This window comes from Chiloscyllium punctatum, chromosome 2 (assembly GCF_047496795.1).
Source record: "Chiloscyllium punctatum isolate Juve2018m chromosome 2, sChiPun1.3, whole genome shotgun sequence".
NCBI lineage: Eukaryota > Metazoa > Chordata > Chondrichthyes > Orectolobiformes > Hemiscylliidae > Chiloscyllium > Chiloscyllium punctatum.
The window spans coordinates 140447494-140460806 of record NC_092740.1 but is presented as its reverse complement, the minus strand read 5'-3'; the positions used below and the strand labels follow the sequence as shown (position 1 = coordinate 140460806).

The window sequence follows — 13313 nt, the reverse complement described above, 5'->3', positions numbered from 1 at the left end:
TGAATACTTGAAAGTGTATGGTCAGCATGCTTTCACTAAGGGGGGGGTCATGCCTGACAAATCTGCTAGAATTCTTTGAGGAAGTAACGAGCAGGTTAGACCAAGGAGAGCTAATGGATGTTATCTACTTGGACTTCAAGAAGGCCTTTGACAAGGTGTCGCACAGGAGGCTACTGAGTAAGATAAGGGCCCATGGTGTCAGAGTATGGATAGAAGCTTGGCTGTCTCAGAGAAACCAGAGAGTGGAGATAAAAGGGTCCTTCTCAGGATGGCAGCCAGTGACAAGTGGTGTTCCGCAAGGCTCAGTGTCAGGACCGCAACTTTTTGCTTTGTACATTAACATTCTAGATGAAGGAACTGAGGGCATTCTGGCAAAGTTTGCAGATGACACAAAGATAGCTGGAGGGACAGGTAGCATCGAGGAGGCAAGGAGATTGTAGAAGGATTTGGACAGGTTAGGAAAGTGGACAAATAAGTGGCAGGTGGAGCACAACGTGGGAAAGTGTGAGGTCATGTACTTTGGTTGGAAGAATACAGGCACAGACTGATTTCAAAATGGGGAGAAAATTCAGAAGTCTGAGGTGCAAAGTGACTTGAGAGTTCTAGTCCAGGGTTCTCTCAAAGTAAACTTGCAGGTTGAGTCAGTAGTTAGGAAGGTAACTGCAATCATGGCATTTATTTTGAGAGGACTTGAATATAAAAGTAGGGATGTACTTCATAGGCTCTATAAGGCTCTGGTCAGACCACATTTGGAGCATTGTGTGCAGTTATGGGTCCCATATCTCAGGAAGGATATACTGGCCCTGGAGCGTGTTCAGTGGAGGTTCATGAGAATGGTCCCAGAAATGAAAAGCTTAACATATGAGGAATGTTCGAAGACTCTGGTTCTATATTCAATGGAGTTCAGAAGGATACGGGGTGATCTAATTGAAACACAGAGAATACTGAGTGGCCTGGATAGAGCAGATGTTGGGAAGATGTTTCCATTGGTAAGAGAGACTAGTTGAGGGCACAGCCTTAGAGTGGAGATAGGGAGAAACTTCTTCAGCCAGAGAGTGCTGAATCTATAAAATTCATTGCTACAGAAGGCTGTAGAGGCCAGGTCATTAGTATATTTAAGACTGAGATAGGTAGGTTCTTGAGTATCAAGGGGATCAAGGGTTACATGGAGAAAGTGGGAGAATAGGGTTGAGAAACCTGTCAGCCATAATTGAATGGTCGAATAGATGTAAATGATCTAATTAAACTACTCAAAGAACAGAGAACGTGAAGCATGTCCTGGTCAACCCTTCAAACAGCACCTGAAACTGTTTATTAGAGTTAAAAAGTGTGTTGCTGGAAAAGCACAGCAGGCCAGACAGCATCCAAGGAGCAGGAGAATCGACATTTTGGGCATAAGCCCTTCTTCAGGAATGAGGCTGGTGTGCCAAGAGGGCTGAGATAAAAGGTAGGGGGGAGGGGATTTGGGGGAGGGGCACTGGGAATACAATAGGTGGAAGGAGGTGAGGGGAGGGTGATAGGCCGGAGAGGGGGTGGGGGCGGAGAGTTCGGGAAGAAGGTTGCAGGTCAAGAGGGCGGTGCTAAATCCAAGGGTTGGGACTGAGATAAGGTGGGGGGAGAGGAAACGAGGAAGCTGGAGAAATCTACATTCATCCCGTGTGGTTGGAGGGTTCCTAGGCGGAAGATGAGGTGCTCTTCCTCCAGGCGTCATGTGGCCAAGGTCTGGCGATGGAGGAGGCCAAGGACCTGCATGTCATTGGCGGAGTAGGAGGAGGAATTAAAGTGTTCAGCCACGGAGGCGGTTGGGTTGGTTGGTGCAGGTGTCCCAGAGGTGTTCCCTGAAACGTTCCAAAAGTAGGCGGCCTGTCTCCCCAATATAGAGGAGACCACATCGGGTGCAGCGGATACAGTAAATGATGTGTGAGGAGGTGCAGGTGAATTTGCGATGGATATGGAAGGATCTACTGGGGCCTTGGAGGGAGGTGGGGGGTGAGGTGTGGCCGCAAGTTTTGCACTTCTTGCGGTTACAGGGGAAGGTGCCGGGAGTGGAGGTTGGGTTGGTGGGGGGTGTGGACCTGACGAGGGAGTCGCGGAGGGAGTGGTCTCTCCGGAATGCTGATAGGGGTGGGGAGGGAAATATACCACTGGTGGTGGGGTCTGTCTGGAGGTGGCAGAAATGACGGAGGATGATGCGATGTATCCGGAGGTTGGTGAGGTGGAAGGTGAGGACCAATGGGGTTCTGTCCTGGTGGCGATTGGAGGGGCGGGGTTCAAGGGCGGAGGTGCGGGAAGTGGAGGAGATGCGGTGGTCAGTGTCGTCGACCACGTCGGAGGGGAAATTGCGGTCTTGGAAGAGGGGGGCCATTTGAGTTGTTCGGTAGTGGAATTTCCCCTCCGACGTGGTCAACGAGGCTGACCACCGCATCTCCTCCACTTCCCGCACCTCCACCCTTGAACCCCGCCCCTCCAATCACCACCAGGACAGAACCCCACTGGTCCTCACCTTCTACCCCACCAACCTCCAGATACATCGTATCATGCTCCATCATTTCCGCCACCTCCAGTCAGACCCCACCACCAGGGAGATATTTCCCTCCCCACCCCTATCAGCATTCAGGAGAGACCACTCCCTCCGCGACTCCCTCGCCAGGTCCACACCCCCCACCAACCCAACCTCCACTCCCGCAACTTCCCCTGCAACCGCAAGAGGTGCAAAACCTGCGCCCACACCTCCCCCCTCACCTCCCTCCAAGGCCCCAATGGATCCTTCTATATCCATCGCAAATTCACCTGCGCCTCCACACACATCATTTACTGTATCCGCTGCACCCGATGTGGTCTCCTCTACATTGGGGAGACAGGCCGCCTACTTGCGGAATGTTTCAGGGAACACCTCTGGGACACCCGCACCAACCAACCCAACCGCCCCGTGGCTGAACATTTTAACTCCCCCTCCCACTCCGCCAATGACATGTAGGTCCTTGGCCTCCTCCATCACCAGACCCTGGCCACACGAAGCCTGGAGGAAGAGCGCCTCATCTTCCACCTAGGAACCCTCCAACCACACGGGATGAATGTAGATTTCTCCAGCTTCCTCATTTCCCCCCCCCCCACCTTATCTCAGTCCCAACCCCTGGATTCAGCATCGCCCTCTTGACCTGCAATCTTCTTCCTGACCTCTCCGTGCCCCACCCCTCTCCGGCCTATCACCCTCCCCCTCACCTCCTTCCACTTATCGTATTCCCAGCGCCCCTCCCCCAAATTCCCTCCCCCCCTACCTTTTATCCCAGCCCACTTGGCACACCAGCCTCATTCCTGAAGAAGGGCTTATGCCCGAAATGTCAATTCTCCTGCTCCTTGGATGCTGCCTGACCTGCTGCGCTTTTCCAGCAACACATTTTTCAACTCTGGTCTCCAGCATCTGCAGTCCCCACTTTCTCCTGAAACTGTTTAACCAATCAGCTATTTCATTTCTGTTTCTGCAACTTGTAGCACCACAGTTCATGCATTGTAACAGTGATCAAAACTAATTCATTGACTTTAAGATGCTTTTGGAAATCTTAAGATCCTAAAAGATGCAACATTAATGTAAATTTATTTACACAATACTTAAATAAACCAAAGGAATACTTAAGGCAAGTCGAAATTCTCGAGCTGTTTTTGATGTTTCTCTACCATCTTTAATAATGCTTTGGAGACTAGGACAACCTACATCAGGCACCTCAAAGAATTAGAGAAGTTCTACTTGTGGTTTCTTTGCAAAATTCTTTAAATCTAGCGACAAGAAAAGGGTCCACTGGCTGTATACACTTCCAAACCAACATGCCCAGTATGACGATCTTTTTAAATGTAAACATACAAATCAGACACACGATTGGTAAAACAATAATATGGTTTCATTACTTAAAAATGATACAACATACAGATAATGTTTAATGGAAGCCAAATTCAATACACCTTACTCCCATCACTGCTGCCTCTGATTGTCCGCAAGTCCTGAGTCTGATACATCATATCCTTGTGGGTCGGACAGTATTTCATAATGAGTTGTCCCTTAATGGTATGCACATCATGTCATAGCTTCCAGCATCAAAGTGCTAAGCACTTAAAACCAGGTCTGCTGTGAGACACATATCCTTCATTTACCTGACACCTGATGACAGGTTCCTGACAGCATAGAAAGGAAATTGACAAAGCCTGAGAGTAATGAAACTGTGAGATGTAGGATGGAGATAGCTTAGTTGACATTTAATATAAATTAGAATTAGAGTTACAATTAGGTTTATCATCTGCCTCGCATATTATTTATTAGCTTCTAAATCTGAAATGACTTTACTATAACTGGAATTTTTCCAATAATGCTTTGTGAAAGTTGATATGAAAAGTCCATTCAACATAAATGATCTAAGCTGAACATCTAGAATAGCTCATTTATCTTTTCATTGCCCATCTAAAATTTGACCTATTGATTAAATAATTTGAAGCATTTCTTTGGTTCCTTTTTTGAATTCTGAAACATTATCATTATCGTCATTTGTCTTTTGATTGGACCCAATCCAAACAATTTTAGTCTCCTCGTATCTTTTAAAGTAATTTCTGTCTGACGGCCTTATTAACTCCCTGTGCTCTGGGTTTTATTGTGTTTAACTTCTGTTGTGTAACAAGAGGAAAATAATCTTTGCTCTCCACCCTGCATGACAGTATTAAATCCTTTTGATTTTCCATGTGTTCCATATATAAATCTGGCTCCCCAGTGAATATCACAAAGACGTTCTTTTTCCCAAAAGCATTTAGTACCTTTAAATAATGCCTGTATGCCTCGGCGAATTTGTCTCTCATTTCTTTAAATTGGCCCTGACCTCCCTGTTCAATTTCCCTGATGTTTAAATCCATACAGCCTCATGTTCTACAGCTTTTTAATCTGGCAAACAGCTGTTCAACTAGGCCAATTACAATTTGTAATTTATTCCCAGCCAGTAACTGCAACTTTGATCTATCCAAGTTGTTTCAATCTTTTCTCTTCCACTGCTATTCCTACTACTTTGAAAATAATTTTCCTCACCTACTGATATTATTCCTACTCTTCTGATAGTTGCTGCGCTCTTCTTTGTACTTCTGTAGATGTTGTGTTGCATTATTCTGCAATCATTACAACCCTCCTTATTTCCCTCACTGGTGGTGGTTAGCTGGGGTTTGTATCCTCATCTGACTGAGGTAGACTTGGACATTCCTGATGAAGGGCTTACGCCTGAAACATCAATTCTCCTGCTCCCCAGATGCTGCCTGAACTGCTGTGCTTTTCCAGCACCACACTACCGACTGAGGTAGACTTGGGTCCTGCCTCCTCACCCTGCCTAACAGTGGACAGCAATAGTAAGTCCTTATGTCAAAACTGTGAAGAAAAGGGCTTAGCATCAAGCATCAGCAGTTAACTAGCCAAGGATCTGCTTTTGAGCAGAATTAACTTGATCTATTTACTATGATAACCACTCGTTGTATGCTTGAAAATTTAATTTTGTTGCGGTAAGGCAACTCCTCTTGTACATTGATTCTGACGTGATATGCTCTGCTATCAGCCTTTTCTTTTTCTGAGCTGCCAACATCAACACAGCTGGTTCTTAGCAAAACCTAACAACTTAAAGCAGCATGCAGAGCACTGATTGTAAATATGTCCAACTGAAGGTCACAGTGGCCAAAGACATCACTTACTAGAATTAGGAAATGAAACCCCCCCAAAAAACGTGCTTTGCTGCCAGAGTCTCACAAAATTTGCAGTACAATGTAAATAGGATTACAAAATTATGCTGGTCTGCTACTTTGAAGTAGTCTCAGGACTTTTAGTAACAGTTTAAATGTACCAAGACCAGGTCAGGAAAGGGTCAGCCTACAGAAAAGCAATATGCAATCGCATACTTGCTTACTTCTGCACTATTTTACTGTTGCTCTCGACAATTTATTCATATTAGATCACAGCACTTTATTGCTATAGTTCTCAGAGAATAGTTCTCCAACACATATGTCCCTTTGACATATACTGAGAAGGCCAGGATAATGGATTTTGTTTTTCATCTTCCTGTAGATAATCTCTTGGCTTGCAATCTGTCTGAGTGAAATTTATGATTTGAGCTATAATTGGGACAATGTGCAGAACAGCAGGCGTGAACATCCTCTAAGAACCAAACCATCAGCAATCCTTCCATAAACCCACCATTCTATAAACAGCCAACACAAGAAGGTCTGTTTAACACATACAGATGAGCAGCCAGGAGCAGTCTTACCATAATAATGCAATGATGACACTGAGGTCTGCAGATGCTGGAGAACAGAGTTGAGAGTGTGCTGCTGGAAAATCACAGCAGGTCAGGCAGCATCCGAGGAGCAGGAAAATCGACGTTTCAGGCCAGAGCCCATCTTCAGGAATGATTTCTGAAGAAGCGTTCCGGCCCGAAATGTCGATTTTCCTGCTCATCGGAAGCTGCCTGACCTGCTGTGCTTTTCCAGCAACACACTCTCAACCATAATAACTCAAAGTCAATTCCTCATTTGGACACCTATCCTTTGAATGGGTGAGCACTGTTCCCATCAACATTCATCCAAAGACATGCATCCCACTCACTGTATTCCCAAATAACTGTGCCATTACTTTGCAATTCCCAGTACTGTTCATCTCTGCACTGGTCATTTTGCCAAGGGGTCGCATTGGCAGTCTGTGCTTAAGAACATTTTGCAATTCACAGTTACTTGGGAACAATGCACTTTTGGTTTTCCCTCAATAGAAGGAAATACTTGTTTTGTTATAAGTTTATTAGGAAAAAGTGGTGACAAAAACATTACTGTGTTACACATTGATGGGATGAAGCGCACGCCCCATGCTGCAAAAATATGTTTTGAAGTTATTTTTAACTACCTCAAACCATTGACTCCTCCCTTCAGGAAGCTGAATAAAGAAAGCGTTTTTTTTTCTGGGTCTCATTGCCTGTTCGCTAATTGTTTTCAGATGAAACAGCACATTGAGCAAATACATGCCAAAGATTCCAACACCAACCTGTTTGATAAAAGTCACCAGCGTTTTCGGGATTTGAATGCTGCACAGCTGATCTGCGGTACACTACATGAACGCGACCCTTCTCCTCTTCTTCAGATTGTTTGCCCTTTTCTAGTGGTTCAATAAAATATTCCTCCTGATCTGTTCGGATCATTCCAGCCTGGTGACAGAGTCAGAAAGCTGTTACAAAAAGGTCCAAAACAAGGTTTCCAAATTAAATACTAATGTGGGGAAGGATGAGGGAATTCAAAGACCAGATGTGCCCACCCCAATTATAACTTTGTAATACAATTCACTCCCACTTCAAAATATCTGCAAATTTAATTACTCACAGTTGCAATTTGCTTTCTTCTTGGGAGAATTTAATTACAGATTTGCAAATGTGAAATCTGAGTAACAAGCATAGTAAGAGTTAATTTAACATTTGCAAGTACACAAGATGCTCACTTGAAGATGCATTTGAACCTGCATTTATATAGATTTCTTAGAATCCCTACAGTGTAAAAACAGGCCATTCGGCCCAACAAGTCCACATTAACCCTCCGAAGAGCATCCCTCTCAGACTCACGTTCCTACTCTCCCCCTTTAACCCTGCACTTCCCACGGCTAGTTCACCTAATTTACACATCCCTGGACACTATGGGAGTTTCAGCATGACCAATCCACCTAACCTGCACATCTTTGGACTGTGGGAGGAAACCAGAGCATCCAGAGGAATCCCACACAGATACAGGGAGAATGTGCAGAACTCCATGCAAACAGTCATCCAAGGCAAGAATCAAAGCTGAGTCCCTGGCGCTGTGAGGCAGCAGTGCTAACCACTGAGCCACAGTGCCGATCCATATATGTATTACTTAGTCTTGCAAAGCCGAATCCCTACAGTGCAGAAGGAGGTCATTCAGCCCATTAAGTCTGCACCACCCTTCTGAAGAGCATCCCACTCACAGCCAACAGCCCCACTGCATCCCTGTTACCCTGTTTGGGGCTTTTAACATGGCTAACCCCATCAAACGAATCTGCAAGTCTCTGGACACTACTAGACAATTGATTTTTAAGAGCAGCCAATACACCTAACAGGCACATCTTTGGACTGTGGGAGGAAACCAGAGCACCCAGAGGAACCCCACACAGTCACAGGGAGAATGTGCAAACTCCACACAGTCACACAAGGCTGGAACCAAAGCTGCATCTCTGGCCTCACCTGCTGTGAGGCAAATAGTTCCCAACCACTGTGCCACTTCTAACTGTAAAGGATTTGATAGATAGTGAAAACTTCAGTTCTGTTGGTGGCTGGGTTACTAAGCAGAGGACACGGATTCGCAACAGAACTAGACTGCAGATGAAAATTCCTTCATGCAGCCCAGTTGCTTGATCTAGCATTTAATCAAAAGCTGTTCTAACCAGATTAAGGAGAAAGTTTCAAGAATGAATTGCATATAATGTAGAAAATTGATGATTTGCAGAACTGTAGGAGAAAATGGCACTAATTGAATAGCTTTCAAAAAGCCAGCAAACGCTTGACAGCCAAGTGGCCTCTGTGTGTTGCACATTTCCATGAACCTATCAAATAGTCAATGGAGAAATTTTATGGCCGAGTGAATTAGTTTATTTATCATGTATCACACTTTATATTCAAATTACCGAATCTGAATTTTGCACAAACAATTGCTTTAAGGCTGGAGTTTAACCTTTCATCATTTCATCATTCTAAAGTGTCAGTTATTGTGCTAAATTATGGCATTGGTTTTTAATTTCCTGTGAAAAGTATCAGCCTGGATTATGTGTTCACTTTCTGAAATAAAATTAGAACCCATCACAGTTTCCTTCAGAGGTGAGAGTTTTATCAATAGAATAAGACTGACCCCACCACTGAAAATCTCTCATGGTTATTATTAATTCCTCCTCCAATTACGTTGTTAAACCCCAATGCAGGAGTTATGTTTAAGCAAGTTTGCAAATCAGTCTTGTAGTCTCTTTGTTTAAGACATTGTTCAGGAGATCTTTATTCTCCCCCAAACTTTGTTCCTCTTCTGTTTTATATAGGTTCTTCCTAAACTGAGAATGCAGAAAGTAAAATTACAGACTGTGAATGCTACAGAAGATTATACTAAACATTTCACTTGCTTTCACTTATTAATCTCTACCAACACTGTATGACACCATTCAGACAATGACTCAGCTCTGAGTTTCTCAACCACCCCCTCCTCAGTCCAAGTGCGCACACACACATCTCCAATGGAATTTTTTTTTCTCATTTCCAGTTTCTTAAAAAATAGCAGATTTGATCTCCAATTTTCATACTTCACAACGTTCTAGTAATCACTCCATTGCTTTTATGTCAACAGTTTAATGAATTACTCACATGGTTCATTTCATTTGCTTTGAACTTACCCTGAAATCAGAATAGTTTCCACATGCACAAGGTGTTTCGAAGCTAAATGCCCTAGATGCTATTTCTTCACTGGCATGATTGGGTTCGCTTTCTGCAGTTGCTATGCTACAGCACAACTCCTTGATAATGTCTCCTGCAATAATTGCAGCAGAACAAGTTTTTTATTTATTCATTCCTGAGGTGGGCATCACTGGTAAAATGAGAATTTATTGCTCATTCCTAGTTACCAGTGTAGTCAACCTTCTCCTTGAACTGCTCCAGCCTGTGTTACGAAGGTTTACTCACCATGCTGTTGCATAAGGCACAATGGGGTTTTAACATTCTAACAGTGAAAGAATGACAATGCATATTCAGGTCAGAATGGTGTATGCTTCAGTGTATACTGTCCTCAAGCACCTATTCTCCTTGCACTTATCAGTGTTGGAGATTAGGGACTTGGGAGGTTTTAGTCAAGAAACCTTTCACAACTTGCTCCAGTGTAAACAGTACATCATGAAGCTATGATACTCTCTTGGTGAACGAATATGTGTTGAGTCCTATAGAGCATTGTTGTAGGTGGCTCAGTGGTTAGCACTGCTGCCTCACAGCACCAGGGACCAAGGTTCAATTCAATGGGTGACTGTCTGTGTGGAGTTTGCACAATCTCCCCGTGTCAGCATGGGTTTCCTCCGGGTGCCCCAGTTTATCTCGGACAGTCCAAAGACGTGCAGGTCAGGTGAATTTGCCATGCTAAATTGCCCATAGTGTTAGGTGCATTAGTCAGAGGGAAATGGGTCTGGGTGAGTTGCTCTTCGGAGGGTCGGTGTGGACATGTTGGGCCGAAGGGCCTGCTTCTGTACTGTAGGGAATCTAATCTAAAGTGTTCTTTCTACAGAACGAATTAGGGTCAAGGAAAATCCAGGCTTGTTAGTCTTCCAATGAAGATGTAACCAATTATTTTCAAAACTCTGTATATGCTGTTAAGGGAGAGGCAGTTCCAGTGTCAGTGTTAATATAAAATAGCCATATGAAACAGTGCTGAGCTTCTCCAGCTCTGCCATTTACACACATAAGTAGGCTAGTTTGTGAAACTACTAGCAGAACAGCAGATGTTGTTCCAAGGGGAAAGTCGCTTGTGTAGAAAAAAATAATTGATTCAGTTCATTCTGGTGTATTTTAACCCAACTTTCTGGTCATTACAATCTCATTTCCTTTTGGACATTTTAAGAAGTTGATCTCCCAAGATCAGGATTAGGGCTGTGCAAGAGTTTGTTTGAGTTAGTGGTCTTTATTTCTGTTAGTGAGAACTCACAGTGTGAGTTGAAGTAGGATTCTAACACTATTTTGATGACACTCCATTTGGAATGATGTCCCTTTAAGAACTCACATAAAAATGAGTCCAGTACCCAGATATTGTCAGATGACCAGAGGCTCTCTGCACTGCAGCGTTAAGGCTTAGACTGCCTGGAGACTACTCTGTATTATGTAGTAGTTCAGCTGTAAACAAACCAACCAGAGATCTTCAGGTCAACAGAATTCACATATCTCATTTGTGTTACGTTTAGATAACACGAGAATATTATTTCATGGTGTGCTGCGTTTTTCTTCTAAGAAATTAGCCTTAAAAGCACAAATGTCAAGAGGTTCAACAGCAAGCAAAATATAACAGCAATCCAGAAGTTCCCACAGTACAGAAAATAGAAAGGCAAAAAGATTTTTTTGCAAACTAAGAATATCTCCAAGTTGGCCAGGATGACGCAACATCCAGATGTTTCAAAGCCACCCTATTTGAACGCCATTTCTCCAACAGGATGAAGCCCTGCGTTGAACAAAGATGTCTAAACTCAAACAACAAATAAAGGGAATCCAGGAATTGTGCAGAGTCAACAGAACCAGCCCTAAAACGGGTTTCAAATAATCGTAAGGAACACCAAGTGCAACGCTGAATGCTCAAAAAGAGCAACAAAGTTAATATAAAGTGAAAAGAAAAATGAACAACACAAGGATGAATATTGAATCCCCCTCTATGAATTGGAAAGTCACTGATCAACTATCCAAATACAAACAGTTTCAACAAAGGATGCAGTGATACTGCATCCAAGTAGTTATGCAGGACTGGTTAGGCAAGCTGTGAGTGTACCCATTGCTGCTGGTAATGAAGGGCACGCATGTCTTAATACCTCTGACTTACCTAAAGAGGACCAGAAGGATTCTGCAAAGATATTCCAACAGCAAAGATCAGCTGCATGTAAAAGGCAACATTACAATTAATCTCTTAGAATTAATTTCTGACATCCAGAAGCCTCTAGAGTCAATGGCTCGATGTATCAGAAGATGCCATACAGAGGCAATGAACGCGACTTTTCAGAGGCTGAAATTCGGGAGCAGATAATGAAATTAGTGACTGTTTCAACATCTATTGAAGCATTCTTGGAAGAAACAAATGGTTGCAAGCATTCATTCACCACTAACAGATGGCAGAAATCATGAAGCCACTGCAGTTTGACAACAGCAGCTGTAAGTACCAAGTGCAGCAAATGGCACCAGCCAGGCCATACAATGCCATGGGTGCTGTATTGCACCCTTGGAGAAACCGCCCTGCACTCCAAGATCTGTGCAAGGTGATAGAAAGGGACACTGATCCTGCCAAGATTCAGCAAGAAGGTGCAATATCCACATATGTGTCTCATTTGCATGCTGGGCTCTTAAAGGTACGTCACCCTTAATGTGCCATGTTTGGAATGGAGTGGAGAAGCACAGGACTATCACAAGTGTGATCCCCTAAATGGAGTATAGGATCACTGAAGTGTCAATTGTTATAGGATCATTAACTTTTGTAACATCAACCAACTAGGCAGGATGTAAGAAACAATGTGACCATTGCTGGCATCCCAAAAGTTGTTTCAATCAAGTCATGACTTTCTTAACTTATAAACCCATCTAGTCTAAACTCTTCACAGAAAAAAACAATGACCTTTACATGACATTGCCAATAGGACAATTAGTATCTCAGATAAGTTACCCACTAAACTGAGTGGATGATGGCCCATATCATTCTCAATACAAAGGATGGCCAAGGGCTTTAGCCTTTCATCTTCCACAGTCAATCACAAATGTTTTAACACACTCCAACTTCACAAGGCATCTTTTAAATGCTGTTCATATATTTGAAAAAACTTTTCTATTACACCTGCACCTTTCTTCCCTGTAGTTATTTCTCATGTTTTGCAATTCATCTGCAATTCATCTGCACCCTGACTTTCATTAGATATTTGTGATATTTTGCTTCCTTTCAAGTGTAGAATCAACAAAAAGGTACAAGACATTTGCCAATACAAGAGTTCAGAGAAATAATAATTCAACTTCAATTGATTATACCTCCTAAATTAACCATTTCAATTAAAAAGTTATTTGCTTAAGACATCTGGATGCATCAATGAATAGGAAGGGTTTAGGGAGATATGGGCCAAGTGCTGGCAAATGGGACTAGATTTGTTTATGATATCTGCTCAGTATGGACGAGTTGGACCGAAAGGTCTGTTTCCATGCTGTGCATCTCTATGACTTCATTTCCACTCTTCAAAACCAGTCCTTCCATTCATGTATAAAATCACATTATCCATGGATGAAAGTTGCTACCCAAACTGAATCACTAGCTTCCAGATTTATTTGTGCTTGAACCTTTTTGTTTTGCTTCAATTTAAATCGTGTTGTTTAACATCCTCTTGGGCACTACACAACGCTGACCAAAGCACCCTGTGCGGGTACCCACCTCACCTAGCCATAAGAACAGCCCTGCCTTTACAAATAAACTGACAACCAAAACCTCCAGGTTCAATCTGGGAAATAATCTCATTAAACTCACAAGCCAGTTTTGCTGCTAGTACTTAGATAACA

At 43.2% G+C, this 13313-nt stretch overlaps 1 protein-coding gene across 4 annotated transcripts in view; it reads right to left on the bottom strand.

Annotated features, from left to right (window-relative positions):
- Positions 1-13313, bottom strand: part of LOC140490928 (A disintegrin and metalloproteinase with thrombospondin motifs 3-like) — a 257036-nt gene that overhangs the window by 216056 nt on the left and 27667 nt on the right. For 3 of the 4 annotated variants that reach the window (XR_011963229.1, XR_011963230.1, XM_072589151.1), the window contains exon 4: positions 7046-7205. The exons of the other annotated variant lie outside the window; for it this stretch is intronic. Coding sequence is in view for 1 of the 3 variants with exons in the window: in XM_072589151.1 (XP_072445252.1) it covers positions 7046-7205 (160 nt within the window). In the remaining 2 variants the exon portion in view is untranslated. The remainder of the gene's footprint in view (positions 1-7045; positions 7206-13313) is intronic. 4 annotated transcript variants of the gene reach the window in all.